Source organism: Echinops telfairi, unplaced genomic scaffold (assembly GCF_000313985.2).
Source record: "Echinops telfairi isolate 266 unplaced genomic scaffold, ASM31398v2 ScPeMD7_7469;HRSCAF=8507_1, whole genome shotgun sequence".
In the NCBI taxonomy this organism is placed as follows: domain Eukaryota; kingdom Metazoa; phylum Chordata; class Mammalia; order Afrosoricida; family Tenrecidae; genus Echinops; species Echinops telfairi.
The window spans coordinates 69,788,102-69,800,007 of record NW_022111373.1 but is presented as its reverse complement, the minus strand read 5'-3'; the positions used below and the strand labels follow the sequence as shown (position 1 = coordinate 69,800,007).

General features: G+C 44.1%; 1 protein-coding gene across 1 annotated transcript in view; it reads left to right on the top strand.

Moving 5' to 3' along the window:
- Nucleotides 1-11,906, top strand: part of RASGRF2 (Ras protein specific guanine nucleotide releasing factor 2) — a 199,841-nt gene that overhangs the window by 34,014 nt on the left and 153,921 nt on the right. The window contains exons 5-7 of the mRNA XM_045285207.1: nt 863-1,116; nt 8,994-9,073; nt 9,702-9,895. Of these exons, the coding sequence (XP_045141142.1) occupies nt 863-1,116; nt 8,994-9,073; nt 9,702-9,895 (528 nt within the window). The remainder of the gene's footprint in view (nt 1-862; nt 1,117-8,993; nt 9,074-9,701; nt 9,896-11,906) is intronic.

The following is an 11,906-nucleotide window of genomic DNA, read 5'->3' as shown; positions in this document are numbered from 1 at the left end:
TGAAAGAGCACTGTTGCATAAGGCACAGGACAGCCACATGTGCCCAGCCGGCTCCTTTATCTTTCTGCTAAGAAACCAGAAAACACAGAGAAATGACATCGTAATGCAAGGGGCTGCCGTTGTCAGGATTCAGCTGGGACTCTGTTTCTTCTGCAGCTCTCTTTACAGCATACCTAGTGCATCTACACGTTTTCTCTTCGTTTGGGGGCATGAGCTGGCCTAAATAAGGATGTGCTTGTGTTTGAACATTAGGTACTGTGTGGTAATCCTTTTCTGCCACTGCACTGGCAAAAAAGAAGGAAAAACAAACACAAACAAAGCAGGAGAAGCTATGGAAATATGTTCACTGAAATTCTACTAAACAAACATATTTATGGGAATATCGATATCATAATCTATGCAAGATCTTGGAAACAACCCAAATATTCAATACGAGGGAGGGACTGCGGAAACCATGATACTGTGGACTATCATGCAGCCTGGGAGGCAACAAACGAACCAAAAACAAGGCACGGAGCTCAGTACGTGCGCTCTCATTTTATATATAAAGGTAAATACATATCGATATTCATATAGATATACACATATGTGGCTAGGCATACGTTGATAACGTCCTAGCAGGATTAATAATAACTGACTATGTTGGGAATTTCAAGTGGGAGGGAGACCTTTCATTGTATACGTTTACTTCTTCTTTTTCAGTACCTCTGGTGTTAAAAGTTCATATAACGTCCGCGTATTATTTTTTGTAAGTACTCGACAAAAAGAAGGCTGGCGTTTTCCCTCACCCCGATGGCTGCTGCACTCCACGCAGCCGCTCTCTGCCCTCTGTCAGACCCCGTCTTGTGCTTCGGCCCTGCAGGTGCAGAGCTTCCTGCGAGGGTGGCTGTGTCGCCGGAAGTGGAAGATCATCGTGCAGGACTATATCTGCTCCCCGCACGCCGCGAGCATGAGGACGAGGAACCAGATTGTGTTCGCCATGGTGGAGGCCGAGGCGGACTACGTCCACCAGCTCCACGTGCTGGTCAACGGCTTCCTCCGGCCCCTGCGGATGGCAGCCAGCTCCAAAAAGCCCCCCATCAGCCATGATGACGTCAGCAGTATTTTTCTCAACAGGTTTGTCGTCGCACAAACCAAAGTTTCAAGAGAGAAACTCATTTACATCTCTTAAAAGGCTTTTCTACGACAGGGCTCGTCAATTCACCTTAATGAGTTTCTGAGGTTGACTATAAGAACACTGTCATGGGTGTTCCGTTATTAGTCTAAATCCTTCCTATTTTGATCTTGAATTTTGGCCTATAGTGTTTTCCTTGCTACTTGACCTATGTTTTCTTGCCATTGTGTGTGTGTGCATGCATGGTAGGGATGGTAACTCCTCGTAAACTGAGGTGAATAGAGTGATTGAGGGAGCTTTACCTGTAATTATACAGAAATATTTTAGGGAGATTAAAACTAGCACCAGGTCTTGTAAGGTAATCCACTCGTGAAATAGTGATAGTGTCCTTACAGCTCAAGATCCATCAGTGAAGATGACCGGAAACCCCTATCCTCACTCACGTGGCTTGAAAAATGCAAACAACATAAAGCACCAGCCAATATGTACAAGTCACCTTCCCACCCTGTCTCTGTCGTCTTTCTTTCACATTTCTATTTGTGTTATATAGACCCGCCATTTTTTCCTAAGACAGGTCCAAGCAAGTATAAAAATAGTCTCATTAGCCCCATTCTTACACTAAACACAGTATATTTTAAATAACCCAAAGAGGACCAACACAGAGCCCTCCCGGGACTCCGACTCACAGCAACCCTGTGGTACTCGGTGAGCTTACCGTGCAGAGGACACAGCTGTGCTCGCTGGAGCTAAGGGAGACTTGAGGTACTTAGTGCTGGAGGAACTGCAGCATTCAGACTGGATTACAACTTGATGGGAGGAAAACAAAAATCTTCACAACCGAATCAATAGGTAGCATCGTGATAAAGAGAGGAAAGATTGAATTTGTCAAGGATTTCATTCCTTGGCTCCACAATCTATGCTCATGGAAGCAGCAGTCAAGAGACCAAAACAATGCATTGCATTGTGTAACTCTGCAGTACAAGAAAGCATTGGCAAGCAAGGATGTCACTTTGACAACGAATGTGGCCCTGACCCAAGCCATGGCATCATCAGTCACCGCAAATGTATATTGGACATCAAGCCAGGAAGACGGAAGAAGAACTGATGGATCTGAATTAGGTGCTGGTGAAGAATGTTGAAAGTACCAGGGACTACCAAAAGAACAAACCATCTTGGAAGAAGTATAGCCAGAACACTCCTTAGAAGCAAAGCATGGCGAGACCTTGTTGCATGTATTTTGGATGTACTGTTAGGAGAGACCAGTACCTGCAGAAGGACATCGTGCTTGGTAGAGAGGCAGCAAACACGCGGAAGGCCCCTGACAAGATGGAGGGGCACCATGACTTTACCCATGGGCTTAAACTTAGCGCTGGAACAGGGCTGAGCAGTGTTTCGTTCGGTTGCACGTGGGGTAACTCTGAGTCAGACAGACTCCACGACACCAGGCAACCACAAAGAGTACCACTATCGAAACATCTCGGGGTATAATGTTAAGTGAAAAGGGTACATATTTATTAATACTTGCTACCTAAAGAGTCTACCATTCATCCAGCAAAAAGAGGAAGGTCCTCCACAAGATGGGTTAGCACAGTGGCTGTGACAATGTGCTCAAGCACAGGAAACGTTATGAGGATGTGCAGGACCGGGCAGTGCTTCGTTCTGTTGTGCGTAGGATTGCTATGGGTCAGGCATTTACCTGTCAGTTTGTCATCCTGTAGTGGCCTGAGTGTGGCCTTATGCTGGACACGATGCTCCCGGGGTTTCAGCAGGATCGCCCATGAAAGACAGGTTTCCCTGGAGTGTTCACACTCAGACGGAGTAGGAGAAAGGACGAGGAAGTCCACTTCTGAAAACCAGGCACTGAAACCTCCTGGGAAACAACCGATGTGCTGCTGGACGATGAAGCTTGACTACTTCGATGTATTGCACAGCAGATTCGTCCAGTGCAATAGGTCAAAGCAGAGTCAAACTTCATGATGTGAGCGGGGAAAGTCTTTAGGATCTTTATTTGGTTACTGGGCATGATTCCAATTGAGAGAAATAGCTATAAACATGTATTAAGAATTGGAACATAGCATGTACAATGTGTGAATGTAGAAATATTGGATGCCATAAATAATGAAATGGAAAACAGAGATCAGTATCTTAGGCATCCGTGAGCTGAAATGGACTGGCGTTGGCCAGTTTGAATCAGACAATCATATGGTTTACTACTCTGGAAAGGAATGACATAGAATTGCCATAAAAAATAATAGTTCAATATCTGTGATAAGAGAATGCCCATGTGGCTGCAAAGAAGAGTAGTTATTCAAATGTCCTTACTATTATTCAAATTTACATATTGGGTTAGACTGAGTTTTGTAAAGAAACAAAACCAGTGACACTCATGTGTATGAGAAAGAACTTCATATCAAGAACAAATTTTATATTACTAAAGCAGTCCTACCCAGTCCAACGGAAGCCCATGGGTCAGATGCTAGTAAGAGACTCAGACTCACTCAGCTGCTGGTGGATGAAGGAGGAAGGTGAAGTTGGAAGCTAGGAGATCACAGAGTTCAGAGTCTCCTGCATCCCGGATCTGTAGGATAATGTTAACGTGCTGACAGCCTGATCACATGAAATGGTTAAACGGTAAGCAATTCTTTGGGGTACAGTGACTCTGGAGCCCTTGACTCCAGATGTGAGACACAGAACTCAGTCCAGCAAGAAAGCGACAAGCAAGAGGGAGCTCCGTTCTCCTCGGTGTCTATGATACAAAAAGGCCACGCCCCTAAGGAGCATAACCAGGCAAAGCCTGATTGAGCAGTTGGACTTCATTCCTACCTCTACACAGATGCCATTAAGGTGACATGAAATCTAAGTGTCACACAGTGTAACCATTAAAGCAAGTGATAAAAAAAATTGAAGAAATGTACCAACATCTTCAGTCTAAAATTGATCAAAATGTGTCAGTAATTTCTGGTAACTGGAGTTTGAAAGTTGGAAACAAAGAAGAATCAATAGTTGGAAAAGATGACTTTGGTGATTTAAAATGTTAGAGATCATATAATACAATTTTTCAAGATCAATGATTTCTTCATAGCAAATAACCCTTTTCAACAACATAGAAGGTGGTTATACACTTGAACCTCACCAGATGAAGTAGACAGGAAAAATTAGGTTATATCTGTGGAAACAGACCATAGAGAACTCAGCGTCAACAGCCAAAAATAAGGCCGGAGGACGACTGTAGGACAGATTGCTCATATGCAAGTTCAGATTGAAGCTGAAGAAAAACTTAAAAGTTTAGCCAAAATACAATCTGAAGTATGTGCTATTGGACTTGAAAACCATCTTCAGACTAGAATTGACACATCGTATACAAGGACCCAGGACCAGGTGGGTGTGGGATAATACCAGGAAAACCTTAAATGGAGAAAGCAAAAGGTCAGTGGAAAGGCAGCAAAGGAGAGACTCTTGAACTTGCTCTAGAAAGCAGAAGAGGTGAAACGACGGGAAGAAAATCCCAAAGGCCAGCTTGAGAAGACCAAGGAAGGTGCAAGTCTGCACTGTGCGATGCCTGGAGTTAGGAGATCAAGGGAGGAACACACTCAGCGTACTTCAGGCTGAAAGAATTGAGGGGGGTAATGAAGCTTCACGTTGCAATATGGAAAGCTTCTATGGGCAAAACATTGACTGCTGCAGGAGGCTTGGAAAGCAGGTAGAAGGAACAATCAGTGTCACTGTGCCAAAAAGAATTGCTCACCATTCAGCCATTGCATATGATCAAGAACCAATAGTCTAGGAAGAAGTCCAAGTTGCACTGAAGGCACAAGTGACAATCAAGTCTCCAGGAATTGAAGGAATACCAAGCAATTACAATGCTTCAACAAATTGATGCAGTGCTGCAGGTTCCCACTATTCTATGCCAAGAAACATGGAAGACATATTTCTGCCCATTCCAAAGAAAGATAACCCATCATAATGTAGAAATTATTGAACCATGTCAAAATTATCATGTGCATGTAAAATGTTGCTGAAGATAATTTTTAGATGGGTGCACTCGTGCATCTACAGGAGCTGCCAGAAATTCAAGTGAGATTCAGAAGAGGACACGAGGAGTATCCTTACTGATCTCAGTGGATCTTGACTGAAAACAAAGAGTTCCACATGCTTATTTGTACTTTTTAAATTATGTAGTGGTATTGGACTGTGTGGTACATAGAAAATTATGGATAACATCGCAAAGTAGAAGGGTTTCCAGAACACTTAATTGTGCTCATGCACACAGACTAAGAGGATACTGTGTGGTTTGAAATCAGGAAAGGGGTGCATCAGGGTTGCACCCTCTGCCATACTTATGCAATCTCTATGCTGAGCAAGTAACCCCAGAACTAGACGGTGTAAAGTAGCATGCGGTATCAAGATGGGAAGAAGTCGGTGCATTAAGAACCTGCCTTATGTGGCTGATACAACTTTGCTTGCTGAAAGGGAAGCACTTACTGTTGAAGATTGAAGACTAGTCTTCAGTATGGATTACAGCTCATTGTAAAGGAAACATACTTCTCACAACTGGACTAATAAACAGCATCATGATAAACAGAAAAGATTGAAGTGGGCTTTAGTTTTATTAGGACCCCAATCAACACACCTGGACACAGCAGTCCAGAAATCAGAGAATGGCTCTCACTGGCAAATCAGCTCCCCAAGGCCTATTGAAAGTGTTAAAGAGCAAAGATGTCACTGTGAGCACTAAGGTGAGCCTGGCCCAATTATAAGTTGGTGAAGAATATAGAATATGATGATGAGGAACCAGTGAAGGAAACTGAGAGGATCTGTCAATATTATAGGATGAGAATCATGAATGAAACTGGAGTGTCTTAGACGCTTGGGGTAGAGGGAATGACCATTTTGCCAAAAGGAGCTATAGATCCAATAAGATGATTATGAAGGAATAGTACTAATTTCTTAGTTTCCTAAGGCTGTGTGTTAGTCTGGGTAGACTAGAAAAACAAATCCATAGACATGTGTATCAGAAAGAGATTTATATACAAGAGCAATTGAATATTGAGAAAACATCACAGCCCAGTCCAGATCAAGTCCTTTAGTCCGATATTAGCTCATATGTCTGATACCAATCTATGAAGTCCTCTTCAGACTCAAGAAACGCCTGCAATGATGCCAAATGCAGGAAGATCACAGGCCAATAGGTGGGAAGTCTTGTGGATCCAGTGGTGTTGTAAGCATCTCAGCTCTGGCAGGGGTCTCCACTTGCCTCCTCCAGCTTCAGGCCTTAGCGTAGTTCCATGTGTCTTGTCGGCTGCAATGTCTCCCAGGGCATGAGCCCCCATCCTGCCTCCAGTGAGCTCTTTATCTCCTTTTGCCTCCAAATGAGGTCATCGAGCTGTCGCCTGATTGACAGGCTAAACTCCACCCCTTCACTTTTAATCCTCTCAAATTGACAACAGATTATATAACTACCACAGGCTACTTTCACAAAGTACTGCAAGGTAGATGGCTTGTAACAACAGGAATTTGCTGTTTCACAGAATAGATGCAAGAAATATGATTCAGGAGGGCCATGGTCCATCCCAAGTCTCTAAGGAACATTTTTTCTTGTCTCTTCTCCTTTCTGGTCATCTTGGACTTTCTTTGGCTTTTAGCTGCAGTATTAAGTCCAATTAAGTCCAACGTGACATTCTTCTGTTTCTTCTCTTCTTTTATAAGGACCCTATACATATTGGATTATAGCTTAACTGACAACATGTCCAAAAGCCCTATTTCTAAACAAGTTCACGATCTCAGGTACCAAAGGATATAGCGTCAGTTTATCTTCCTGAGAGCCACAATTCAATTCATGACACATGTCCCATGTATATAGCTAGGGAGTAGGGGAAATAGCTGACAGTGAGAATGGGAGAGGAATGACTGGAGTTAGAGAAGAGAGGAGAAAAGAGCCAAGAGATTGAGGAATACATGGATTAGGGAAAAGGAGTATGACTGCTAAGGATCCCTGGTGGTGCCCAATGTTTAAAGGGTTATTTGCTGACCCAAAGCTGGTGATTCAAACCTGCCACCAGCTCCATGGGAGTAAAGACTTGGGGATTGACTCTTAAAAGGATGAGAAAACCCCAAACCAAACCCACTGCCATCGAGTTGAGTCCAGCTCGTAGTGATCCTAGGGGACAGAACAGCGCTGCCCCTTGGGGTTTCTGAGACTCTAAGTCTTGTGGGAACAGACAGCAGCATCTTTCTCCTGCAGAGCTCTCAGTGGACTCAGATAGCTCACCCTTTGGTTAGCAGCTCAGTGCCACGCCATCAGGTCCGTTACAGCAAACCATATAGGGCAGTTCTACTCCAATGTACGGGGATGCTACGGAGCAGTAAGTATCCGTATTAGGCTATGGCCTTGACTTTATAGCGAGCCCTGACGGAATCATTCTGAGTTTTTCGTTAGCCATTTTGAGGTGCATGGGTGAAGGTGCAGAGTGGGTGGGGGGTATAGTTTACTTGGACTGGGTGTTGTGTGAGATCAATAAGATGAACTGAGAGAAGAACAGAGGAGTTGAAGGCTCTAATGTTGAACCCAAGAATCTAAAGTGTGTAGAGAAGAGTGATGGTGTGAGGGGGCTTTTCACCATTGAAAAAGTGGATTTAGTTACTGGTGAAGTAAAATGAATTTGGGGGCCAGAATTCTAAAGGCAGTGAACTGAAAAATAAGAGATAGGCAGAAAATGGTGTTCTTGCAACTGAAGAACGGTGTGCAATTATTCACAGTGATACGGTCTCGTTAAAGGAGTAGGGACTAAGGACAGCAGAGGACAAAAACTTGGGGGTGAGGAATTCAAAGACTAACGGGGTCGGCATATTAAGGATCACGTGTATGTCAGCGTCACCAGGAATGGCATCAGAAACAGTGAAATTAGCCTCTACCTCTGCCTTCGATGCTTTTCCCAGTTCAGCTAAGGGTGGAAATTAAATTCATCTTAAGAAGCCTAGATGCGAGAGAGCCTGGGAAGTGTGATTTTAGCTCTCCACTCTCCTCACTGAGAAGGACTGTGTGGACATGGCAAGACTTGGCTGCAATAGCTACCAATATCTACTAGATGCAGTAGAAATCTCTAAACAACAGACATTGACAAAATTTCTGTATAAAGAAAAAAAATTAGAATCACTACGAAGTATCTATTCTATTTCAAGGATCTCTGGGAAATAGACCATTTTCTTGAGATAGCTTGTAATGGGATTTTACTTGTACACCTGGGCTCTCATGTGGATGAATTATTCTGTATTTGATGATGTCATTGGGTTGTTTTAGAGAAAGCCTCAAAGGATTATTCCTGTAGCCTACTTCTTCATAAGGACAAGGCAAGTCATAGTTTGACTTTGCTAACCACTCTCCTTGACCCTCTCAGGAACTTAGAACTTGTATACGATTCTCTTTTTATTGCTCCTGTACAGGCTCTGCCTTTTAAAAAAGGTGTTTACATTTCTTCGGTGGCTTAGGAGAGGTTACAGTGGGATTCTGCCAAGTCTTTGCTGGGGGGAAGTTGTCGGCTAGAATCAATTCTGAAGAAAAAAAAGGAATATTAAATTTAATATTCTCACTATCAATTCAAGTGTTACAGTCTCCACAGTAGAGAGTTCCTTTTCTAAATCGGGGAAGAGGGTTAGATAACAATGATTCGATGCTTGCTGTCCTCTTAGCTCAGAGTATTTGGGGGCTTACGGTTGCCTGAAGGATAAATTGCTTAGCAGAGACTAGAATGGTCCATGCCAGTATGGGTGTGGCAGTTAGGGTTCTCTGGCATATGTATCCTTTAAGACAGTCTACGACTGAGAAGACTTCCTTCCCAAAATACGCACTGTACCCTTACTATGTTATTTCCTTTTATAACAGTGAAACAATTATGTTTCTTCATGAAATATTTCATCAAGGACTGAAGGCAAGGATAGCTAACTGGCCTACTTTAATTTTAGGTAAGTGCATTCTGATACAAGATTTTCCCTTTAGTGTGGCTACAGAGAAAGAGGAGAGTGAGAGAAAAAGAGAGAGAGAGAGAGAGAGAGAGAGAGAGAGAGAGAGAGAGAGAGAGAGAGAGAGAGAGAGAATAAAGCCAACAGTTGACTCTGTCATGCAGCCCATGTCCCCGTGTGTGTCAGGGCAGAGCTGGGCTCCACCGGGTTTCTAATGCCCGATTTTCCCCAGACAGGTAGCCAGGTTTCTCTGGGGACCTGGTGCCTCTGGGTGACTTGAATGTCTAACCTCTTGGTTAGCACCCAGATTAAGTCATGATTGCCCCCAGGACTCTCTGAGCTGTTCAGCCTAAACTATATTAGTTTCCCTGTTAACTTGTAAGTCCCCTTAGCTACTGGGGACTCTGTCTCCATGCTCCCTGGGCTCTGCCCCAGTGGCTTTGACCCCCCTCTGTGTTCCCTACATTCCATCAAATCAGTCATCAGGCATCTGCCCTGGGTCTCTACGCCTGCTTGACACCCAGCGCTAGGAGCCACTCTGCAAGTCCGCAGGGTGTCTGTAATCTCTCCCTTTACTGCAATCATTTGCCACCAGGCAAGAGAAACTGCCATGTTTACTTCTTCTTTGTAGCCGATCTGTTCGACATTTTGCTTCCCATGCTGAACATTTATCAAGAATTTGTGCGTAATCACCAGTACAGCCTCCAAGTGCTCGCCAATTGTAAGCAAAACAGAGATTTCGACAAACTCTTAAAACAATACGAAGCTAACCCTGCCTGCGAGGGGAGGATGCTGGAAACCTTTCTGACCTATCCAATGTTCCAGGTAAATCACGCGTGCGGCACTGTCTCGGTTCTTTGTCCCCGTTCACCATTCTCAACCCACAGTGTTGTGACCAGTGAGAAGTGTATCCCCTAAAAGGCACGTCTATTGTCTTGAACTTGGCCCTGAGGTGAACCCATATCGGTCACACACACACCCTCTTTCCTCCATGAAAGAGTGCCAGGTACTTTTGAAGCAGAGCCATCGGGAATGAATGTTTGAAAAGCAGCACTTTTTTTTTTTCTTTTACAAAATGATCCCACACAGACCTCTTCCATGGACTCTCCTCCTCCAGTGTGTTTAAAAATATTATTAGGTTTACAGAAATAGGATGCTGTGCAAATGTGCCAGTTTATGCTGGTTGCATAAAAGGTCCCCAGGACTGCGGTGGCTGCTGGGAAGGGCTTGCATTTCCAGTCCAGCCTCCTGCTCTGTTGGGATTGCTGTGGATACGGCTTGGGTTGGAGTTCTGGGTGCTCAAGGGGCCCTCCCCAGTCACAGTGCCTGTGGAGATTGCGGCATCAGAAGGCACTGGCTGGACCAGGGGCTCCTGGCATCTAGTCTGGCTGTTGCAATGAGGCCAGGCCTTGCGCTGATGTTCCCTTGTGGGGACCAGAGCAATCCAAGGAGGGGACACCTGCATTCTTTCCAGGTCTTGGTTATAAGGAGCTCTTGAGTGAGAGCTGAGGATTCCGACATGTACATGGGATCACCTGATTCTTTTGAAAAGTGTTCGTTTTGTTTTTTTCAAAAAAGCATTGAGTGTTGTTCGCATTTTGGAATGTATGGGGCTTCTGGCCAGGCCTGGAAATTGCTGTGCGGTAAACTGCGCGAATCTTGTGTGTTCTGGTTACTGACGGTGCTCTGTCCTCGGACACAGGAATCTCTGACCTGGTTAATCATTGCACCACCCCAGAAAGGAATGTTGCTCTGGCTTGTAACTGATTGTTGTAAACTTTGTCCATCTGGCTTGGAACCCTGGAAGTCACCTTAGAGGTTGAGTTTGATTTTAAAAAAGCAAAATGATAACACTTGAAACCACTTCAGTGTCACGAAACTCTGTAACGTTGCTGCTTTCTCTTTCTCTTCCCCGTGGAACTGAATTATTTGAGCGCTTTACCTGTCTAAGGCATTATTTCACAAGGAAAAAAATCATGAAAAAAAATCCCTGCTTTGTAAAATTGTAATTTAAGATTTATTTAAAGTTAAACAACTTTTGCGTAATATAATGTTCTTCGGAGATGTTATTTGGCTCTGACAATTACTTCTAGGGAATGATTAAATAGGAGCCTTGATTTTATATCTGTGAAGAGTTCAGCTACTGACCAAAAGGTTGGTTGTTCAAAGCTGCCTAGTGGCTCTGCGGAAGAAAGATGCAGTGGTCTGTTACTGTAAAGATGAACTAAAACTCAAACTCATGGTTATCGAGTTGATTCTGCCTCATACAGACCCTCTGGGACAAGGTAGAAACGCCCCTGTGGGTTCTGAGGTGGTAGCTCTTTAGGGGAGTAGAGAGTCTCGTTTTTCTTCTGCTGAGTGGCCAATGGTTTCCAACTGCTGTTTGGAGTTAGCAGCCCAATGTGTAACCACTACGCCATACAAAGGTAGAGTTTTTTGTTGCTTTTTTAAAGACATGGACCATCTGGAGAGGGCCCTAGATCTCCAGACAGTTAAAGTCTTTCCAGGTGCAGCCCAACCCCCTCAATCCTCACTCTCGTGGCAGAGCTGCGTTTGCACCTGGTTGAAGCAACCAAACACGGTAGACTGTCAGAACTTGGAAAGGTGGTCTCATTTTTGGGTTACTTTGCTATCACATCTCCCTTCCTCTCCTCTGGAATTTAACCCCTATATCAGTGACTAGATGATTCTAAGGGGATTGGGCTGGTTCTGGAAGTTTGGTTCCAAAGCCTGGTATTTGCCTGAAGGCTCAGATATTGAAGTTCTTTGTTTCTCCCAAAATAGGGCAACCAAAGAGCTCAGCTTCTGAGATTTGGGGAGGAGGCCTGGTAGGGTG